Below are 24,796 nucleotides of genomic sequence, written 5' to 3'. Positions count from 1 at the left end.
CACACACACACACACACACACAAACACACATTTAACATACATAATACCCTCACACAAAGTCAACTGAAGCTTTAAAACAGTCTCCCTTTCTTCATTAAGTTCATTACCAAGAGCTAACCAATCACAAGACAGGTGCTGCGTTTTCATACCTCCCTCTCTCCTTCCCCCTCCCCTCTGCTGCTCACCCCCCCCCCCGGCAGCCCCCTCTATCTCGTTTCCACTTCCTCCTCCCCCCCTCCCCAACAAAGACAAATCTTTCTCTACTGATGTGAATGACAGTGATATATTTCTCTTTTTTCAAAAAGTGGCTTCAGTTATCACACAGTCACACACTAAGGTATGACAAGGCTAAATCATTGTTCAATGTATACTTCCAGTCGATGAGAACATCCACTGAACTCATATGGAAGAAAGGGGGCAGGTTCGCTGGGAGGAGGGGTGGGTGGGGTGGGGGTTGGAGGGTGGAGGGGGGGAGGGTGGAGGTTGTGATGGAGGGAGAAAAACGGTCTGGCAACTTGATGCTTCTAAAGCTAGCTATAGATGTAGCAAACCCTACCCAGACCTGCCAACTAGACTCTAGAGAGTAGTAGTTTCATCATCTGAGTGTAGCCAACTGCTGTCTGAGTGTTTACAGCACCAACACTTAACTCTTATTCTTAGTCCTTATTGATTTTCAAAAAAACATAAACCACAGAAACTGACAGCGCATTTCCCATTTAATCTGTGTGGAGGCTTTAACATGTCATAAAATACTGTTCATTCTGCCATGAAACAATTTTGTGTGGAGGCTTTAATGTGTCATAAAACATAGTTCATTCTGCAATGTGACAATATGTGTGAAGACTTTGACGTGCTGTAAAAAATTCTCATTTTGCAATGTGATGATATGTGTGGAGGCTTTAACGTGTCATAAAACATAGTTCATTCTGCCACGTGACAATATATCATGTGCAGGCTTTAATGTGTCATAAAACATAGTTCATACTGCCGTGTGACAATATGTGTGGAGGTTTTGACATGTAAAACATTGTTCATTTTGCCATGTGACAATATGTGTGGAGGCTTTAACGTGTCGTAAAACACTGTTCATTCCATGTAATGATTTAAAACTGAGCTGACACACAGTGCACGGTGTGGTTTGAACTTGCAAAGGTCTTGTAGTTGTACATGGGTATTCTTTTCTGTACAGCATGGGTGATTGTTTCTGTGCTGCGAATGTCAATTTACGGCTGGCTTTTCTGTTCACAAACGTATCTTTCTAACATTAGTAACAAGGAGTGCTGAACGGAGGTGAACACCAGAGGGGGGTCACAGCAATGACAGCTGCATGGAACTGTCTAGTTCTCTCAAAACACAAGTGTGGAGAAAATGTTAACTGAGCTCTGATTGGCTCAAATCTATCATGAGCCACGGGAATGAAAATTCTCATTGCCTGGAGGCGGTATCTCCTCCTTCACCCTTTTAAGCAAATTCAGTTTGCTCGTGTACACAGTACAGTGGTGATTTGTCAAAAACAAACAAACAAAAAAACCAATAACAACAAAAACAGAATTTTCACAGGATCTATACTGCAATGTACTGTGTTATAAATAAAGATGGGTATTCTGTTTCTGACGATTCATGTTTCACACTCGATATTGTGAGTCAATTCACGTGAATATTATTTGCACACAGTGGTAACTATGAAGTTAAATCCATACTACTCAGTTAATGATGGCATTGTATGACACTTGTGTAAACCTACACCTTTCTCCTCATGTTTAAGCCTAATGGATGTGTTTCCATATGTTCCTAATAAAAATATGTGGAAAAAAAAAGAAAAAAAAAAAAAAGAAAAAAAAGAAGAAGAAAAAACTCAGTTTGATTTCTGCCACTTCAGCATAGCTTTTATATTGCGAGGGCAGTAGTGTAGCTGTAGTGATCTGAAGCTCAGCTCAGCTCAGCAGAGCACGCTATGCTCAAAACAAAGAAGCTGACACTCTGCCTATCCCTCCCAGGCCCTCCCTGCTCCCACTGACATGACTCTTGAAAAAGTGAAAGAGAAAAAAGCAGCAAACTCAGTAAACCACCAGTCATTCACACAACCTTCAATTAAACCACACACACACACTCGCACACACACAGAAGACAAGAACAAGGCAGAGGGATACCTGCTGTACAAAATCTGGAACGGTTCAGGATTATAAAAAAAACAACAACCCCCAAACCAAAAAAAAACCCCCCAAAAAACTAACGTTCATCACATACGAAGCAAACAAATGAGACACACTCCATCAACTGAGTTTAAAAAACCAAAAAAAAAAAAAACCAAAAAAACCCCGAACGTAAAAGAAAATTCCCACTGATTGTCTGGAAAAATGTTTCTCCAGAACACACTCTGAATTACGGTTCTCTTCTTTTAAGGATTTTTTTTCCCCCCCACCAACTTTAGAAAGAAACCTGAACTGAGCCGCTCATGCTGAGTCAAACAAGTCAATCCGAGGGTGGGGGTACCACACAAGCATGGTGTCTTGTCTCTGAGTGAAGGCAACAGCAACAGGCAGGCATCTGATGAATCAAGAGACGTCACAACACTTTCACTTCACCTTACATGCTTCGCGTCGACCTGGGAACAACACTGGTTGTTTTTCCCTTTTTAAAAATTTGTTCTTTTTTCTCTCTTTTTTTTTTTTTACCTCTGTTCATCATTGCCTTGACAAAGCTGCAAACTTAGTCATCGGTGTCACACTGGAAAAGCTAAACTTGTTTTTTTTGTTTGTTTGTACAGATAAATAAAACAGCATCCAAGGAATCAGGAGTCAACAGCTCAGGAATTCTTTATATGAGCAAAAGATAATAACAAACAAAAAAAAAAAGAAAAAAAAGGGACCAAAAAAAGACAAAAAAAGACAGAACACTAGCACACCAAATACCAGGGCTCCAAAATTAAAATGAACACAGGTAGTAGTAGTAGTAGTAGTAGTAGTAGAAGTAGAAGCAGAAGTCAGCAGATGCAGAAGTCTGGTCCGTCAGGTCTGCAGAAGACGAGGATAATGAAAGAGCTGATCCGTCACTCACGTCTCACAACAAAACGACCCAGTGGGACTCACAGGACACCAAGGGAGATGGATAAATGCACTCTGGTCGACTAGCGTGTCAACGTTGAGGGGTGAGGGGAGAGGTGGGTGGCGTCCGGAGGTGAAGTGATTGTGAAGAACATCTTTCTTTCCATCTTTGTGTGTGTGTGTGCTGGGGGTTTGGGGGTTGCTGAGAGTTGTGTGTGTGTGTGTGTGTGTGTTGTCGATGACGTCCCTCCTGGCGGGTCACACAGACATCTTCACTCCTTGCTGTGGTGGAACCGGGGCGCCACGGGTTAACCTCTTAGTCCTGGCGGGACAGACACACAGCAAAGAAACAAAAGAGTTAAACCTCAGTTAACGATGCACATCAAAAACTGGCAAACTGAAATGATCAGTTGTATAGATATTAATTAATGTCAGATACTATGGAGGAAAACAACAACAACAAACAAACAAAACGGAAACCCAACCCAAGTAGGCTACATCTTAATACCTTGTGTTTATTTGCTCCGAGTTCAGAATTTTCCTTAATTTCAGCTAACCCCATAACTTAAAACAATTCTCAGCACTGTGCAAAATTTAGTGCTGGGATCGCTCTTGCATCCTAGCACTGGTGCCGGATTCATCTGCGAATGTTAAACACCCTCCGGTTCACATAAGCCAGGTTTTGGAAACCTGAAAGCAGCAAGGACAGTACTACCCTGCACTCAACCAAGGAGTGAGAATGTCATGGTGGACAGACTGATACAAGCATGGGGGGGTCAGAAACTGGGAGAGAGTAAGTCACAATGAACACTGCACTTAATGCAAGTACATGCACTATGCAGTGTAACTTTAGACTGCTTTGCCAAAAGGAAAAAAACCCCCAGTGAAATCAAATTGTAACAACCCCCCACACCCCCAAAATTCAATCAAAATCAGAACTGTCCATTGTAAAAACTGTGTTTTCTTCATCAGTGACCAGGTATAAGGACATATTAAAACTTTTAATCTCTATTCTCTTTTTTTACGATTAACAAGTATGCAAAACCATAAAGAGCAAGTAGTATATTCCCCTCCTACTTTGGTCTGAAGAACCCAAGCTTCAAAGTTAGCATAACTTTACCAAAGTGTGTGTCTTAATACCGAAACAAAGTAAAATCAAGGAACAAAATAAATAGTAGTAAAAAAACACCAAAATGTCAGTACAGAAATACTCCCACACATGTAAATACTCCCACACATGTACAGTCTTTAAAAAAAAACCAATAAATCATTTTCTCATTAAAAAAAAAAAAAAAAAAAAAAAAAAAATTACTGGGTTATTACGAAAAATCTTTTTAGTATCAAGTTTGCACCGAATGAAAAAAAAAAAAAAATCCTAGCACTCAAAGTACAGTGTAGCAACTGCAACACCTTTCTTACAAGTACCCATGCAGTGCTTTTATCAAAAAGATTTGAAGGTTAACAAGAAATAGCCAAACTCAAAACGCAAAATCAAATGAGTTATTGTTTTTATTGTTTCTTTTCACATTTCATTTAACTGTTTTTGAAACTACTGATGAGTGCAACCGTCATACACAAAAAGGATGCATGCTGACAAATGTATCAGAGATTTTTTATAGCTATTTTGAAAATAATGTTTTAAAATCTTTGTGCAATGCTTTTACGTATCATTGTTTTTAGCTGTCAACAGTAAGACAGAACTTTGTGTACTACTAGCATACGTCTGGTACATTAAAAAAAAAAAAAATGAGAAAAAAAAGAAAAGAAAAAAAAAGACCCCCCACCCCCCGCGCCAAATTATTCCTATGTTATCACACTAGTTATTTCTAGTCTATGTTATCATTATGTGTTAAAAAGACAGACTGCATTAACACACAACTATCTTTTTAATTATTATTTCTATAATCTATGATCAACTGGAAATCAAATGCTATGTCAGATAAACATGCAGAAGCCAGAACATAATTATTTATCTGAAAAGGAAACAGTGAGCTAGCAAACTAACTGGACAAACATTTATTTTTTTTAAAATTGACAACTTATGAAAAAAAAAAAAAGAAAAAAAAAAGAAAAAAGAAAAAGGGTGGAATAACTGCAAGTCTAAATTAGAATTTTAAAAAATCTTCTTTTTTTTTTCTTTTTTTTTTAATCACGCCAGGAAATGTATACATTTACTGCTTCAAAAAAGTCCAAGCCACGTATCACAGCTATCTGCACTTAAAAAAAAAAAAAAAAAAAAAAAAAAAAAAGAAAGAAAGAAAAAAAAACAACAAAAACAAAAAAAAAAAACAAAAAACCAACACTGACATGCAAAAGCAAAGCAAGTGTTGGCTTTTATTTTCATCAAGAACAGGACAGAACAGAATCAGTCGAGAGTCATCACACATGCCAGCGCAAGCCATTCACTGCCTCGCAACTCCACTCAAGCTACGTAAACACCATTAGGGCTCTTCACAACAACAATCAACACTGAAGAAGGAGATTTTTTTTTTTTTTTTTTTTTTTAGATATTTTGAAAAAAATATACATCAAAGGAGAGCAACTACTATACAGAGAGTCCGATGCACAAAAACATTTAGGATAGAAAAAAACGACAGTGAGACTTGATGCACACACACACACACACACACTAAAGAGAAAAACAGCACAGAAAGTCTTGATGCACAAAAAATAGGAGAGAGAAACGACAATATGAGACTGATGCACAATACTGATGGGGGAAAAAAAAGAAAAAAAAAAAGAGAAACAACACCACAAGACTGATGCGACAAAATTGATTAAAAAAAATCATAAAAAAACACACACACAAAAAAGCAAACAGCAAGACAGTTAAAACAAACAACAACAACCAAAAAACCCAAAGAAAGAAGAGAAATATGACACAGCCAAAAGCTCTCCAGTTTGCATCACATTACATACAAAGTACCAACAAAGACACAAACACACACAACGGCAGACAGACAGAAAGGAAAAAAAACAAGAGAGGCAAGGCCTTCAAGACTCACTTGTGATACACTTAAAAAAAAAAAAAAAAAAAAAAAAATCCAAGCTTTTTATGTATTAAGTATAATTTAAAAATGTAATGTTTAAGATGAGAAAGATCAGTTTAAAGCAAATTCAGTCCCCTGGCATTAATTACAGAGTAATTTCCCTTTTTTTTTTTTTTTTTTTTTTTTTTTGCTGCCCCATCATCTGCACCATTTCAGTGGCATTACTCCCACGCCGCTCATTTAGATTCCCCCATACACGGCAACACCCGGGTTCGTCCGTCGCAGTTCCAGCGTCGACAGTCCACAGGGAACCATCGATGTTACGTCGCCAGAGGAGACCCTGCACTGCTGCTGAGTCACTTCGGTGGTGTTCAGTGGAGCCTGTTCTGATTTAACGTACTTAGGACACCACTTACTAAGCCCCTACTGACGATCGTACGACAATAATGGCTTAGTCGCGGAACCAGACTGAGCGTCCCTCCCAGAGTGGAGACCGCCACCACGCCCCTCAAACAACAGCCCCCCATGAATCTGCCGACACTGACGACATTGACAGGACTCACCCCAAGTACAGAAGTGGAGGGGTATCGAAACTGAGGTCACCATGAGAGCAGGGCATGAAAGGCCACAGACTTTGAGACTATTTTGTTTATGTTGATGGCGATGAAGGAGGAGGAGGATGACGATGATGATGATGATGTTGCTATGGAGGTCCATTTTGGTTTGGGACTGCGTGACAAGGCTGTACTCTACGCTTCCTGTCATAATGATATCCCGGCATATACCAGGCCCGAGAGATACAGACACTTGCAGTGCTGGTCAGGTAATTAGAGCAACACACCCAAAGACGCATCCTTGAAGTGGATGACACTCGACTGTGTGGTCCCAGTCTCCCCATTTAAGCCCACAGCACACTCAACTCTGGGTAAGAGCCGGCCACGGGCCGAAAAACCCACCTCCGCTGGGATTCGAACCCGCGTCCTCCCAGCCGTCAGTCCGCGACGCTAACCACTTCGCCACGGCGGCTAATTTCCCTTTTTTACCTCTGCACCAAAACGTTTGCAAAATAAATAAAATTTCCATGCTTAGCAAAAGAAGTTCCTGTTTGAACAAAAAATGATAATAATGACTGCTCTTGTTGTTGGGTCAGAATATCAGATCAAAGTGCAGTGCCAAGTTTAAAGAATACAAAAAATATAACAATAAATGCAGTTTGCATATAATTAGGCTTCATTTTTTTTTTTTTTTTTTTTTTTTTTTGGTGCCCATCCCAGAGGTGCAATATTGTTTTAAACAAGATGACTGGAAAGAACTGAATTTTTCATATTTTTATGCCTGATTTGGTGTTAACTGACAAAGTATTTGCAGAGAAAATGTCAATGTTAAAGTCTACCATGGACACACACACACACACACACACACAGACAACCGAACACCGGGTTAAAACATAGACTCACTTTGTTTACACAAGTGAGTCAAAAAAAGGAGAGGGGGTGGGGGGGTTCACAGAGGATAATATTTATGAACAAGTGTCAAGAGAGGAGTGACGACAAGGACCACCAAAATGCAACACGACTCCAGACCCATTCCAACACCTGTGAGTCCTATAGTATCCTTTCAAATGCTCAGACCTGTGGAAGAAGGAGGAAGTCATCTTCTGCTGTCAATACTGCTGCCTTTCGCACCTTCACCTGCTCAGAACCCGCCACACCAAACGCTACAAGCTTTTCGTTTGTTCTCTTTCTCTGGCAGTGCATAATATATACATTTCGGAACAAATGACGCGTACAACATTGGTTTTTTTTGTTCTCTCTGGCAGTCATATACATTTCGGAACAAACGATGTCACTGACCACACATGACCACACACACACACACACAATGCTGTCCACTGTACTTAAAAATTCCAACAACAAAAAAAGAAAAAAAAGTTCTGCAATTTAAACTATTCAGTCGACAACACCGTCAGAGGTCTGCATTATAAATCATTCAGTAAACAAAATTATGACCAAAAAGAATAAAAAATAAAAAAGGTACTGAACATGAGCAAGTCATCTTATCTTCCGCTTTTTACTAAAAATAACATGAGTGAACGGGTGAAACTGAACAATAATTTGGTTAAAGCCAGAGATAAACCTCACCAGATCTGCCTATTGGCATGCAAGCTTTGTGCAAAACACAGACTAAAACTACCCAACCACAAATGATGGCGACTGGTAGTCGATAAATGTTTTAACTTACAATAATTATTTGACAACTGGCATCAGAATAAGATGATTTGGATAAAATTAGAAACTAATCATATGCCTGTGCTTGACCCCTCCCCCTAAAAAAAAAAAACCCAACCCTCCCCCAAATCCAAGCCAATTACAGACAAAAAAAAAAAGAATAGGTTATATGCAGCATGATGGATATCTAATGCACATGTATGTTAAGCAGAACAATTATTTCAACAGAATAGGTTCATTATTCTAAATACAGTAATATAAATCAAAGCAAAGTGTTTGTTTTCTTTCTTTCTTTCTTTCTTACTTTTCTTTCCTAAAACCACAAGCTCCCTGTCTGGCAGATGTGAGAGTCAGTCTGCTTTGTTATCATTCTCAGTCATTCCTCACACATGAAAACTATCTTTGTTCTGAACCTGTCAAGATGTTGTGTGTTTTTTGGGGTTTTTTTGGCGTTGCAACAGGATAAATGAATGATTCACACCAAGTCAAAATAAGTTGTTGCAGAGATACATAGACACTCATCAAGGAGTCATCACACATGAGCAAACGCAAATGCACATCTGCACAACACACAGAGAGTCTGTCTGTCTCTCTCACACATCGCAGGCACACACACACACACACACACACGGAATGCAAAGTGACATACACAAAAAAAAGACAGACAGACAGACAGACGGACAGACAGTGAGTGCTGTCAAAACCTGGAAACAAACAGGTCGTACCTAGGAGAGTTCACAGGACTGTTGCCACCCACTTTCCCTGAGCGCGGCTGATCCTTCACAAAGTTACGACACGTGGCGAGCTTAGCTTCTAAGGCCTGCAACACAACCAGTCACATGCATGCAATGCCATGTAGCCCGTACAATGCACAATATTTCAGCAAACAACACAGTCGTGTTTCTTACAACAAACAAATCAGTAAGTCACAATCAGCACACATCAAGTCATTGTTGCTTTTCTTATGACAAACATAAAACTACAAGTCTAATGATTAATAAAATCTTATAAAAAAAAAATTGTAAAGTACTACAAATCCCATCTCTTAGTCATAAAACTAAGTAGCAGCACAAAAAAATTATCATTTGTGAAAGCACTGATTTTATCTGCACAATGCAGTCAACGGTACAGAAAATAGAGTGATAAAACAAGTGCACAGAAGTTTTAAAAAGACAACAACAGAATATTCAAGATGCAAAGTTTGTTTAAAGAAGACCATGTGGATAAGTCACTTTTATCGAAATAATAACAAAATGTAAAATAAAAAATAAAGATTTCTCCTGAGAAATACAACTATTCTTCAGTATTTCAACACACCAATGCCACGATGCATTTCAAAACAAACTAAGCTGTACCATCCCCTGCTTTTCAGACGCTTTTGACCAGACAAAATCATATGTTAAGGCGAGGGGGGTGGATAGAAAAGCACATCCCGTGTAACAACCACCATCATGCCCACTGCTCTACTGTCTGTCAGGAAAAGCTGGATTGGACTGTGGATTCCTAAGTCTGACTAACTTTTGCCAGCATTCTGTCAGAAAGGCTGGACTGGACTATGGATTACAAAAAAGAACTGACCGTGAGTTTCTTATCTCAAAGGTTGGATGGGACTATGGATTCCTAAACACAGTCTACCAACATTTTTTTTTCTCCATAAAGTATATCAGTTGTAGAACTTTTCACATGGAACATGGTCAGATTCCCAGCTTTTCATCCAACAAACCTTTGTTTCTTACATATTTTTTGGTGATACCGCAAAAAACCAAAAACACATTGGGAAAAAATGGTCTCAATGTCATTCCAAATGACAAAACAGCCTTGTAGCATCCATTTTAAATCACAAACATTAACATGGAAGACATATTATTAAAATACTTTTAAAATACAGAGAAAAGAAAACAAGAACAAAAAATAATATAATTCCTGAAAATATCATCACTTAGGTGACTTAGTAACACTTTTGATAGAAGATATTTACCAGACAACACTTTTGTAAGGCTAAAAAAAAAAAAAAAAAAAAAATCATGAAAAAAAAGAAGATAATAATAACCAGCTAAATGAATAAAATAAAATGGGGGGCTGGGTAGAGAGGGATGCAAGAAAAAGTTGAAACTGGCTGAACTGGAGAGGGTGGGAGGGGGGCAGAGAGTTGGGAAAAAGAGGCTGATTTCAAGTCCAGAAGTTACAAGCTTTTTTTTTTTTTTTTTCAGGTATACACAGTGCAACAAAGGCAAACTTCCAATGCATGGAAATCAGGACAAAAAAAAAAAAAGTAGGCACATTACTGTCTTCACACTTTGCAAAGGGGGGGAAAAAAGAGAGGAATTAGTTTAAAACCATGACACGTTCATTTGTTTTTTTAATACCTGAAATAAAATAAACAAAAATGGAATTAACAGAAATAAAAACAAAACAGCTACATAATGTTCACGTCCACTTTCACAACACTTAGTAAAAGCCATGCAAAAATACTTTCATTTCAGTCCCACAATCTTATTCTCTTACTAAACGAGACAGAGACATAGAAAGCCATGAAACAAAGACATCTTATGGTAAGATTATTGCCGAATGCTGGCAGTTATGCAACGGTCTCATCAAAAAGAATCACTTCAAGACAACAGAACCAAATCTACTTCAATGCCACAAACACAGAATTCAACAACCATCATAAGGTGACATATGTTACAATCACCATTAATAAAGTCACCATTAAGTGACATATATTAGACAATGACCATACAGAATCACCATAAAGTGACATAGTTACCATAAAGCGACATATATCAGAATCATCTTATTCTACCTTTTACTTTTAGTGACATATATTACAAAGTGTACATTCCACAAACATCCCCAATGTCCTTATTCAATAAAATATACCCTTATAAACATCACAGCTAAAAAAAAAAAGATTAACAAAAAAATCTCCAAACAGATTAAATCCTAGTTTGTTGTCCCTTCCAAGTGACAGATTTATCCATTTCTTTCCTCTAGAGTCTAAAGGCAGATTATTTCAACATCAAACAATGGATTATTTTGACGCCAAATCTAATATGCCACACACATCACTCTTGGCAGCTCAAAGTGTCAATGTTGCTGGAAATCAAATCTCTCATCATGCAAGACATCTGAAAAAACTGGCACCATGCGCAAAATCATTCCAATGCATCTTTTTTTTTTCCTTTCTTTTTAAGAAATCATTATTTACCGCATCTGACTCAGCATGTGAACCGCCTGAAATCTGACAGTGGGAACAACAACGACAACGAAAATTAATAATAACAATAATAACATGAATAATAATGATAAGAAAATACAAAATAATAACAGAACTTACTACAATTGTACAAATATTGTTCATAAAAATAAAAACAGAGAGGAAAAAATGGCACAAATGAATACGGCTTTTATCATAAAACTTTTTTTTTAAAAACACAAATAAACAAACAAAAGAAACAAACAAACAAAAACGGAAATACAGAAAAAAAAGATTCTCAAACTGTAACATTTTTTGTATTGTGTTGCTTCATTTGGTAATCCCCCCCCCCAAAAAAAAAAAACAGAACAGAAAAAAAGAAAAAAAAGAAAAAAAGATTTTAAAGCTTGAGAAATCAAGTTCAAAAGATATTCAAGACGTTAATCATTCACCCCCTACTCCCAGTTTTTCAGGCTGATCAATGTTCTACATGGGCAGAACCAAATGTTTTCTGCTGAATATAACTCAAATGTCAAGAGTAATGTATAATGGGGATCTGACAGACGTTTACAATTCTGATTCACAATTTTGATGAAGTACAAAGACTTGTAGGAAGTTTGGAAGAAACCCTTGGGAACAACAAAATTAAGGCTTTTTTCAATTAATAAAACAACTTAAACATACACTTTATTCTACTTACAATAAAATACAGCTATACTTTACCCTAATTCCAGCCAACACAGTTACTCACTAACCAAAGCTTTCTTTCTTTCACTTGTTGGTTGAACCTGGTAAGGTTTCTTTTTTGTTCATATTCCCCCACGTCTTTTTTCTTCCCTTTTCTATGCCAAATTTAGTGTAACTGTCACACACTGAACCATTCTTTACCAACATCACACACATAACATTCACTTCTAATTTCACAGTGGCCTGTGATATCTTCCCCATCACATATCCTCCCTCACACACACGCCTCTTCAACTGCCAACATGCCCACAATGCCTTCACTCCGAAAACACTGTCAGCCAACAGTGGGTAGCACCGGCGGCAGCCAAAGAAAAGAGCAGCGGATATATGAAGTGAGTTGTGTTGGTGTGCGTAAAGGGTAAGGCAGTAGTGGGGGGGTCTGGGGAGGAGTTTCAAAGCACTCCAAAGGAGTCTGTGTGCCATTTACCTAGCAGCCATAGGAACATTAACTGGAAGATTAAAAACAAAAATACAGGTCATAATTCTTGACTGTTCATCACAAACCCCCTCCATAAAAAAAAAAAAAAAAATAAAATAAAAATAAAAAAGCAAAAGAACCAAAGATACAAAACGCCAGGGAGAAAAGGGAACAAAGGAAAAGTGACCAAGAACACAAAAACAGCTTGATTAATTAAAAATGAATGAAACTAATAAGAACTGCCAATAATCAGCATTTTGAATGCTACTACTAATGAAGAAATTAAGATAAAGTGTATCTAATACTCCACTTGTCAGTGTCACCAAAATACTGAGTATAATGATTACATTAACTTTGAATTATATACTATAACAAATAAAACAACAAAAAAAAGTAAACACAAGAAATACACAGCAACTGATATCGAAATAAACAAACAAACAACCCAGTAAAATCAAGTTACAACAACCATACTAAACTACAGCTTTCTTTCTAAGTCTTTTTAAGGCTATTTTTGATTCGCAGGTCATTCCCGTGTTCACCAGATTTTTCAGTCCAACGCTTTTCATATTAATTCACATATAATTCCACACTGGTTCAAGTGCTAACCAGCTTATAAACCAATATAAAATGCCATCAAATTTGCATTAAACTTTCATAAAAAAAAAACATAAAAAAATTTAAAAAATCATTAGATTTATCATTTCCATGATTTTTCATAGATTTCAGTTTGAACTGTTTCAACAAAAGCTTGTCATTCATCAAACTAACTGATTTACAGTGACTCAGACAACACAGCTGCTTGGATGTTCAGAAAATGGAACACAAACCAAAACCATCCACAAATGGACAACATGGTACTTACCCCAACTTTTCGTAAAAGATCTCCAACAATGTTCAAGGCTGATATTCGTGCTGAGGGTGTCAGCGGCGTTGTACCGTTTGTGTTCGGGGGTATACCTGAGTAAAAAGGCAGTGACAGTGAGTGACAGTTTCTACTGGGAGTGAAAGAAAATGAAAGGCACTTAGTCTTCGTAAGAACAGCCTATCACAGTATTGAGACAAAAAATCAACAAGCCATAGAACTAAACATCACACAAGTGTAGGTGTACGTGCGTGTGTGTGTGTGTGTGTGTGTGTGTGTGTGTGCATGTGTGCCTGCACGTGTACACGCCTGCACAAGCTGCGCCCATGCATGCATGAGCATGTGTGTGTACATTTGCCCCATGTTCATACAAGCGTAACAATGCGTCAACGCTTTCTCTCCAAAGTGTGAGACGTGCCAGCAAACATGTAGTTACACACACAAACAGAATCTGTCACATCATACAAATTCCAACATCCAGAAGAACAAACCACATGCACTCTCAATCCCCGCTCTCTCCGAAAACGACCCGTCACACATTTTCTCTCACCTTTGGAGGTGGGGGTGGTGGGGGTCATTTTGCCGGTGGGCGTGGTGGGGGAGGTGGGGGTGGGGGGCTGCTGAGGTTGGTGGTGGTGGTGCCCGTCATAGCCGCTGTCCGACATGCGGGACGCGTCAGCCTGGTCCACCCCCATCTCCGCTGGCTTCCGCTGCCGGACGTCGATCTCCGACTTGAGGTCTGGAAACACACACCCCGCGCCCCCCCCCAATCACTCTCTACATCCGATGATCACTCCAACAACAGACACTTCCACCTGCCCAGTCGCACTCCACTTACCCGGTTAATTGTCCAAACATTTTAGTGTAAGGTCTGAAACACACCGCCCTGTCAGTGTCATTATCAATGTCAATCAACACCGGTTTATTGTCCATACATAGTAGTGTAAGGTCTGAAACTGAAACACACCACCATGTCACTTTCAACATCAGTCAACACTGGTTTATTGTCCATACATTGTGGTGTGTGGTCTGAAAGTGAAACAAACCGCCCTGTCACTTTCAACATCAGTCAACACTGGTTTATTGTCCATACATTGTGGTGTGTGGTCTGGAAGTGAAACAAACCGCCCTGTCACTTTCAACATCAGTCAACACTGGTTTATTGTCCATACATTGTGGTGTGTGGTCTGAAAGTGAAACAAACCGCCCTGTCACTTTCAACGTCAGTCAACACTGGTTTATTGTCCACACATTGTGGTGTGTGGTCTGGAAGTGAAACAAACCGCCCTGTCACTTTCAACGTCAGTCAACACTGGTTTATTGTCCACACATTGTGGTGTGTGGTCTGGAAGTGAAACAAACCGCCCTGTCACTTTCAACGTCAGTCAACACTGGTTTATTGTCCACACATTGTGGTGTGTGGTCTGGAAGTGAAACAAACCGCCCTGTCACTTTCAACGTCAGTCAACACTGGTTTATTGTCCATACATTGTGGTGTGTGGTCTGGAAGTGAAACAAACCGCCCTGTCACTTTCAACGTCAGTCAACACTGGTTTATTGTCCATACATTGTGGTGTGTGGTCTGGAAGTGAAACAAACCCCCCTGTCACTTTCAACAATGTCCATTAAACACTCAACCAACACCAGTTTATAGTTCATACACTGTAGTGTAAAGTCTGAAACACACCTCCCTGTCACTTTCAACGCTCAACACTAGTTTATTGTCCATATACTGCTGCGTAAGAAACGCACTGCCCTGTCACTGAACATCAACCAACACCGGTTTATTGTCCACACGTTACAGTGTAAGGTCTGAAACCCACCGCCCTGTCACTTTCAACACTGGTTTATTGTCCATATACTGCAGCGTAAGAAACACACCGCCCTGTCACTCTGAACATCAACCAACACCGGTTTTACTGTCCATACATTGTAGTGTAAGTTCTGAAACATAATGCCATGTCACTTCCAACATCAATCAACACCGGTTTATTGTCCATACACTGCAGTGTGTGGTCTGAAACACACCACCCTGTCACTTTTGTCAATCAACGCTACTCTGTCCATACATTGAACTGTAAGGTCTGAAACGTGCCCGCCCAGTCACTTTCAACATCGTCCATTTTCAAGACTCAAAAGAGTGAAAACAGGAATACTGTCAATAAGTAAATTCATTGTTTGATGTGTGCAACAGTAAAATACAGAACAAAGCGGAATACGTTCATAAAGTACATGTATACATGAAAATATAATCACACACACACGTATACATTGTCCCTCTTCTATACTCATACCAAACATTTTGAAAATCTCCTCTATGTTCTCCACCTTATCTTTTTCTCCAATACCCCCAACATGCTCCCTTCATTACACAAGATTCCTGCTAAACTCAACACTCACTGACTGAGCAATACTAAAAAAAAAAAAAAAGAAAAATCACTCACACACATCAATAATAATTTTTTAGGAGTAGGTATCTCACATTTGTAAATGCTCACAACTCCAACCCCAACTGCCTTTACATAGGCACACAGTTGCATAGGCACACAATTCTGTGTCACTACTTCTGAGCAAATGTCAGCGTATGTATGTATATACATATCTTTTTTTTTTATACTGTCACTACCATCATGGCCCAAAATAAACTGGTGGCAAACAGCAGAGAGAGACCACAGACTTGTCAACAGGTGATGTGGCGACACCAGCAAACTGGCTGAGGACCGTAGGCTGTCGAGCGCCTTGACTGCCTCATGCGTCCAACGATGCCGGAAAAATCTCTAAGCATCAACACTCTGATTCAAGTGGTAACTGCTCATGCATTCAGCAGGTCAACGAACAAGTTAAGTCCACAGAGAACAGAACAGAGACTGTACCTCTGGCTTCATCTTTCAACCGCTGAACAGTTTCCAGCAACGTCTCCTTGTCATCCAGCTCACTTTCCAGGAAGGCATTCCTCTCAATGGCCTGAAAACAACGTAGTAAATATACATATATCAAGGCCCAACACTCGGCTTATATCACAAATTGACATAAGTTTACATTTGGGCAACAGGTGTCGAGATGGCTGCCAGAAAAAGAGGGCGCTAGCCAGGGGGACAAAGGGGAGGTTACCTACTTCTGGGAGGTTATCGGCTGCAGTACTTTCGTTTTCTCCGCATAGGCGGATAGTAGTTTGCACAGGACAGGAATGTCAGACCCCTGCCGGAGTCTGCACTAGTTGGGTCACGGTTAAGTATGTGTAATTAAATTTACATTTGGGCCAACAGCAAAGTGACAGCTGTATCATCAATGGTTTCTCCAGTCAATGGGAAATCATTTACAGCTTAGTCTTTTGTGAAGGACTATGACTCTCAAACTAGGAGGCAAAATTGCACTGGCTCTTAGTGCTGCAGCCTTGTGGGCTAGTTGGCCTTTGGGAACCATCCCAACGCCGACTGTCCTAAAACCCTCTTGGCCGAGAGAGTGGGGCTGTACTTGGGCAAGACACTCTCCACTATAATCAAATTCTAGCCCAAATAGTCGGAACAGCAGTTGCCTCCTCTGCTGTTCTGATGGTCATAGTCGGACACGACTGACTATCACACATCATGCTGGAAAAGGTTAAAAACCCCACTGGCTTTCTATGGCCATCAGAGCAGTAAATTCATTGTGTTAAGGGCTCAACCCTTACCAAAGCTTTCTTTCTTTCATTTGTTGGTTGAACTGGTAAGGCTTCTTTTTTGTTCATATTCCCCCATGTCTTTTTTCTTTCCTTTTCTATGCCAAATTTAGTCTAACTGTCACATTGAACCATTCCTTACCCATATCACACTCATAACATTCACTTCTAATTTCACAGTAGTCTGTGATATCTTTCCCATCAGCAGGACCAAATCCTCTTCTGGCATTTTAATCTTCCCCTACCCAAGTCAGGCACCCATTCAAACCTGGGAGAAAACACCTTGCTGAAACAAAGGCCTCAAACTCTAGTCAATGGTGAAGACCGGATCAGAAGTCCATTGTCTAACTGATTCAACCACAGCGCCTACGTATATGTCATAATGTATTTAAAAAAGGTAAAAACATCACGTGCATTTCACATAGGTTAACATATAACATGTGAATTTCAAAAGAGCTACAGAAAAAATATGTATGCACATTTTTTCAAAACTATTTAAAAGAAAACTAACATGACAGGTGCAATAGTTTAGTCCTGTCTACACCAGGATGAGGTATGAAGAATTGCCCACCTGTAAAATCATTGCTTATTAGCAGCCGCACCATTTTTCAGTGGTCAGACATGGTTTGCATTGTAACAGCATTAAATTCACATGTTTGTGTCTTTTATTCATGTTATCAACCTGAGTGTACATATATATTTCTCTCTAGTCTATGCATACGTGTGTGTGTGTGTGTGTGTGTGTGTGTGTGCATGCGTGCGAGCACCTGTGGGCATGTGTGTGTGTGTATCCATTACTACATGGTCTGAATAAGCATTGTAAAGAAGAAAAAGAAGATGAAGAAAGGGTAAGACTAGCTTAACATGCGTTCAGCAAAAAGAGTCTTACCTGGTTTAACCTCAGTTCAAAGTCTTCAAGTGACATCACTGTAGCTCTGAAAAGGGAGAGAAAAACACTGAACCAAGAATTTTTTAAAATTTTTATTGGCAAATTACTCCCCTTACTCACTCCCCCCCCCCCCGCCCCATGCCCACCCCCACCCCCACCCCCAGAAAATGGCAGATTGTAAGTTTTTTGGTGTGGCTTTTTTTTTTTTTTTTTAAAAAAAAAAAATCATAAAAATCTATTTATGTTTAATAATAACAAAAATAAAATAAAAATGAAAATGAAACAAAATTAATAAAGCAATAAAATATAATTACCAATCATGAACTGAAATCATCTTCACATATATACATATGAACAGTATTATCTATGGATGAAAAAATAACACAACAGGCATTGTTTTACTTCAACAGTCATGTCTTTCACCATGGCAGCCTTAATCCTTGCAAAGCATATAATCAAATAATTATGACGACTTTAATAATGTTACCTGCACCAATAAGTGATAATGCCACCAGAAATTTTGCTGTACATCTTTATAAGGTTTTGACAGAAGAGAAAGTGCTCTCTTAAACTGCTGAAAAAATCTTTGTACGTCTTAATAAGGTTTTGAAAGAGGAGAAAATACTCTGTCTTGAATTCCTGAAGTAACTGCTGTACATCTTTATAAGATTTTGAAAGAAGAGAAAATGATTTGTCTTGAACTGCTAAAGTAATTATTGTACATCTTTTTAAGGTTTTGAAAGAAGACAAAATGCTCTGTCTTAAACTGCTGAAGTAATAATTTGACTTAATGCTATCTGACTGTCACTGTACAGTCAGACAGACAGGCAGATACTGAGATACAGACAGACACAGAACTAAAAAAGAGAGTCAACAAACTGAAACAGATTTCAAAAGGATCAGACAAAACTGTCCACAATATTCAACAGTTCACAATCAGTTACACAAAAAGTGGATAACGATTCATTCATTGGACTGTCACTACTTAGATCTCCTAATCCAGCTTCTGCTGGCCAACAAGAGACCCTACTGAAAGCATCTAGCACACACCTGCAAGAGACCAAGACTCATTTTTTTACCGTTTGGCCCTTTCCAAGTCGTCATTGGCTTGCTCCAGCTCGCGAATGTACTTCTGGAGTTCGTCTTTGTAAGCAACCACCTGTGCCAACTCATCTTCTAACTCTGCTGCCTTTTTGTGGCTGGTCTTCTGGAGTTTCTCTAGTTTTTCCTGAAACCAACACAAAATACTGATATGAACTGGTGTATATAAATATAATAGATATCATATGACACTTATAAAAATGTTATATAAATGCCGTCACTGACGATGAAAAAGCCATCAATAATATTCAATATAACTATGATGATTGCATTGGTGTGAGTGAGACAGAGTGCACATCCCAAATGTATCAGTCTAGATACATGTGCATTGTGAACACATGTCAAAATTGTGTTCTGATAATATTTTTGCCACCTGAATCAGTGAATGGCTGAAATCTGATCTGCGCTCAATCTGATTCTCACGCTTCCTCTCTTCTCTCCTCTCTCTCTACACATCACAGCCAGGAATACATGCCACATATACATGTCATGACGATAAACTGACAACAGGCAAGTTTATATATCATATTCTTATTGCCTTTACATAAAATAAACTTTTCAACACACAGAACTTTACAAGTTCTAGCCTAATTGTATGCTTACTTCTTACTGCCAATATAATTTTTATTTTTTTATTTTTAACATACACATAATACAGTGCAGTTTTCTAATTTACGTGGTGAAGAACCAGTTCATTAGATCAATATAAACATATAACATTAAGTAATTCTGCAAAGTGGCATTAAGTTGATTGACCTGACTGCCACAGTGGCAGTATCAGAATTTTTAGTACGAACTTGTTGTAGCTCGAATACCACTATCTTCTGTGACAAAAATTTACATGGAAATTACTAGAACTTTAAATACCAGGAAATCTGATAATTCATAAAATGGCATTGACATAAAAAATGTATTAAAAAAACATTTCAAAAGAAGACTGACTTCGCAGGTCAAAACTGTTGCACATGAAACACCCAGAAAAGTTCTTAAATCAAACAAAGTCAAAAAAAATATTCACTCCCCTGCATCATTAAAAAAAAAAAAAAAAAAAAGAGAGAGAGAGAGAAAAGAAATAAGAATGAATGATATTATCATAAAAAAGCAGAAAAATATACAATAATCAAATAACAAAATGTCTAAAATATGAAAACCCTGAACAAAGGATCAACTTCAAATGAACCTGTTAACGTGTACCAGAATGCCAGTAATCAACTTTAACAATGTGTGACGCCGCACACGAAAATCATGGATAAGTCGCTGGAGTAAATTTCACGCAACACGCTGTGAAAGTGACAATGGGTGAAAATATCAAATATGAGTTTTTTGGTTATTCAGATACTATGATTCTTTTTCTATTAAATTTCCAAGTATTATAAAGAAATATAAAGTATCAATGCTTTATTTTGATGTTTTCCCATTAGGAATTGGTGATCATCATGAGTGGGAAACAGTGACCTCGTTTGCCCCAATTTTCTCAGAAGTACGTTTGTGATCATCAAAAGATTCAAATGCATTTATCTCAGAAACTAATAAAGATACCTGAATTCTGTTTTCTGTGTGTTATTCAGAATTCTCTCTACTTTCAGATAAAAGAATACTATCATTTTGTGAATTTTGACCATTATCCATGATTTTCGCATGCACCATCACATATACTAAAAATTCAAAGATTTACAGTTAACTTATACTATACATGTGTAACTGTAAGACCTGCTTATCTTATCACAATTCGTAAAGCATCCAACCAGATCTGAATGACAAGTATGAAAACTCATTAAAAGGTCTGCTACAGTTTACAGAAGCCTTTTTCAATTGATCATTTCATTATTTTTTTTTTTCCTGTCTGCAGTTTTTTTTTAATTTGTTTTCCTATCGAAGTAGATTTTTCCACAGAATTTAGCCAGGAACAACCCTTTGGTTTTAATTTCAAATTATCAACAGTCCAGCCTCAGTGGTAAACTACAGTGGCATGGCTACTGACCCTGAGAGAGTCCACTTCAGTCTTGAGCCTGGCATTGCTGGTCTCCAGCTCCTTGTTGCGTTTCTCCAGCTGCTTCAGCTGTGCCTCCAGCTCCGCCTCCAACTCCCTACTGCTGATCTGGTACTCTTCTAGCTCTTCCTTGCTCTCCTCCAACCTGCAAGGAATTGGCACATTCTTGAAAAAACATCAGTCTGCATGGAAAGTTCTGTGTATATAGATATACATGCAATATGTGTTGCAAGGCTACCAAAGACTGAAATTGGTGGGGAGGGGGAAAAAGTCTTGCAAAAAAATGTGCATCATTACTGTTGATGCTCAGTCTGCATGGACAGTTACTGAGTTACTTAGACTGTGCATGTGGTGCAAGGCTACCAAAGACTGAAATTAGTGGAGGGGGTTGGGGGGTGGGGGGCAGGGGGGGGGGACTCTTGTCTAATTCAATGTGCATCATTACTTTTCATATTTTTACCTCAACCCCTAACTAGTACACTCATTTTTACAACATACCCTTCATCTGAAAAATAACTTGTCACAATGCAAAATGCATAAACTTTATTACAAGGCACAAGTTAGATGATCAATGATGCATATAAATAATATTTAAGTATTCAGCTATTGAGCTAAGTAAGACTTTTAGTTCTATTGTTCTAAGTTTCAAGACTGTTTAAATAATATCATCCTAAAACTCTATCTAATCATTTTAAAGAATACAAATTATTATGAACATGACATGTTAGCTGGGCATGTTTTGATTAATTGTTGTGCACGTTCATTTTGCTCTCCTCAATCCCTGTATTAAAACTATGGTGTAATGTCTGCAACACAGTAAGTAATTCAACTGTCTCTAAGAAAATAGAAACTTTTTTTCCAGACATCTAGTTGCAATGAGTACTACTAATGTGAACTAGTTGCTCCACTTTCACTTTTAGGCTACTGGTACATAATAACCTCTTGCCTTGTGTAGCATCAACAATTCACTATTCACACATGAAGTGGATGTACATTGTCATTCTAATTCATACACACATGCACACCCACCCACTCACATTTTCTTACTCTGTTCTCATTTCACACTGTATCTTTATTAACTAACAGGGGTGTTTCGATCAGCTCTGACACAATGCGAATATTATGCATATAACTTTTAAGGATATCAAAAAATATTTACATTTCTACATACAAATGTACAAAAGTGTACACATGTATGTACACGTGTGTCTTTGTGTGTAATGTTACTGGTATCTAACACAAAGTGTATGTGCCTATATTTTTCTTTTTTTACTGTTGCAATCAAAACACATACTGATCCATGTTTAATGGAGGGTGTAAGAATTATAACTGCAAAATACAGGGCTATCACACACACACACACACACACACACAAATATGGAAACTGTGTATTCGTGATCATAAACAACACCACCATTCAACTCACTCTTGCTTGAACTTTTGTGCCAAACTTCTCCAGTATGCAATTTCTTCATCAGGTGTGGCGAATCTCTTTGCATTATCCATGGCCAGTATTCACCTTTTTGATTTCCGATTTTGATTATATCATTCCAAATCCTACTTTCAAAATCAGAAATGAAAGTTCGAGGCTGTCACCACACAGCTTCCGAATGATCACCTGTCAGAACTACATCAGTACATGTGCCCAGTTCATGCTGACGAACTACATAGTACTTGTCATTGTTCTACACAAATTGTAAATAATGGTTGTGTCCAGTACGACGTGCAACAAACACCATTATATTCGCAGTTTCAGCGGCTGTTTTGCTACGTAAACAACAAACCACTTGTTGAATAAACTGTCAGTGTGATGTGCTGGATTCTTTGGACAACCCGAGAGGCTTGTCGATCAGATCAACATACGATACTCCGTTTTTGCGTTCAGTAAGACTTCAGACTTTGCAAATCGATGAAAAGCAGTTTATGCACTTATCTCCCATAACGATGCACCGTGTTGCACACATTCAATTTTGTGAAGGACGTCGAGAGAAAAAGCCAAGAAGCCAAGAACAGTGATTCTCCCAGTGTTGGAGCGGAAGTTGTAATGCTAACATGGCGTGTTAAGTAGTTCCCTTGCATTCCTCCGCCAAATTATTTCTTTCTGTTGTTGTGTCATGCTGTTTCAAAAAACAGCGGTTTCGAAACTGGATCCTGCATCAGATAGTGTGTTAGTGTAAATTAATTCCAATGTTCTGGGAAGCTTTTAATCCTTGAAAAGTTAATAGTTCTACAACGGAAATTGACACATCTCCACGTCAGAGTTACATAGAATTATCTCCCTTCAATGCGTGTATGCTGCAGTCCAATCTGTGTGTGTGTGTGTGTGTGTGTGTGTTACTAAAGCCTGATTACATACAGATATTGGAAATAAAAGATACATTGTTGTAAGTGGAATAGATCGAGAGAGAATGGGAAACTTAGTGGGACATCACAAACACAAGAAAACAAACAACAGCCAGCGCATGTATAGTATCTTCTTTTTGTTTGCGTAGAAAGTATACGAAAAGAAAAGTGTATATATATATATCAACATGAGTAACGCATGCATAACTTGATCATAGAATCACACGCACACACACACACACACACACACACACACACACACACACACACACACACACACACACACACACACACACACACACACACACACACACACACACACACACACGAAAAAAAAAGTGTGTGTGTGTGTTTGTGTGTGAACAAAATGAAGCAAAACAGAATAAGAACAAGAGGTAGAAAAAAAAAGAAAGAAAGAAAGAAAAAAAAGAATCAGAGTAAACACAACCAAGTCAATGAAAAGGCAAACACATAAGAATATGAGACTACATTAAAGCTGGGAAATAATTAAGAATAGGATTTTTTGTGCTTTTTTTTTCTTGGTTGGACTTGTGTGTGTGTGTGTGTGTGTGTGTGTGTGTGTGTGTGTGTGTGTGTGTGTGTGTGTGTGTGTGTGTGTGTGTGTGTGTGTGTGTGTGTGTGTGTGTGTGTCTGTGAGAGAGAGAGAGAGATTTCAAATCACATATGGTGTTGTTTATTATATGGATCAGTCCTCGGATGCTGACGTTTCCATACCTCATTGAAACTAAAACCGAAACTTGTAGACTGACGAAAATTTTCTCCCCTCTCTTGTATGTATACTGCATGGTTTCGTGCACTGACAATACTAATGCAAAGGGAAAGCATGCAGATTACAGAAACGTTTTTGAGCTTGAAATAAAAATTAGTATAATTTCGGCTATGGTCTGTTAATTAGTACCTATTAAGTTTCACTGACGTAGTCTCTGGCATTTTAGTGCCGGATTAACATTCTTCGGGCATGGACTTTTACTTTGTGGTGATGTTTATTTTTTTGCAAGATCAACGGGGCCAGGGACGTTGAATAATGTACCATAAAAAAAGTCACGTACTCTTGCTCCACTGAATAAGATTTAAGTGTCAGTACGGAGGCATTTGCTTCTTATTCTGTAACCACGCCTCCCACTGATTAGTTTCAATTTCAGTTTGAAGGAGGCGTCAAAGTGTATGGACCGATCCATCTGACATACGCAACTCCATATCTGCTTATAAAAATCAGGATGCCTGACCAACACATTAAGATACAAAAAACATATACAGCAAGTTTTGTTTCATTAACACAGTTACTAAATGGATTTAAAAGAATTTT

General features: G+C 38.4%; 1 protein-coding gene across 1 annotated transcript; it reads right to left on the bottom strand.

Moving 5' to 3' along the window:
* Positions 1-2,884: 2,884 nt before the first annotated feature.
* On the bottom strand, positions 2,885-23,227 carry LOC143292137 (nuclear distribution protein nudE-like 1). The gene is made up of 9 exons (XM_076602324.1): positions 22,553-23,227; positions 21,118-21,271; positions 19,115-19,263; positions 18,036-18,081; positions 16,362-16,452; positions 14,039-14,227; positions 13,489-13,583; positions 8,988-9,082; positions 2,885-3,366 (listed from the first exon to the last, which is right to left on the bottom strand). The coding sequence occupies exons 1-9, from the start codon at positions 22,630-22,632 to the stop codon at positions 3,303-3,305; spliced, it is 963 nt and encodes a 320-aa protein (XP_076458439.1). The 5' UTR covers positions 22,633-23,227; the 3' UTR covers positions 2,885-3,302.
* Positions 23,228-24,796: the final 1,569 nt, after the last annotated feature.

Source organism: Babylonia areolata, chromosome 18, assembly GCF_041734735.1.
Source record: "Babylonia areolata isolate BAREFJ2019XMU chromosome 18, ASM4173473v1, whole genome shotgun sequence".
Classification (NCBI taxonomy): domain Eukaryota; kingdom Metazoa; phylum Mollusca; class Gastropoda; order Neogastropoda; family Buccinidae; genus Babylonia; species Babylonia areolata.
The sequence above is the reverse complement of the archived record's forward strand: the minus strand, read 5'-3'. Positions and strand labels throughout refer to the sequence as shown.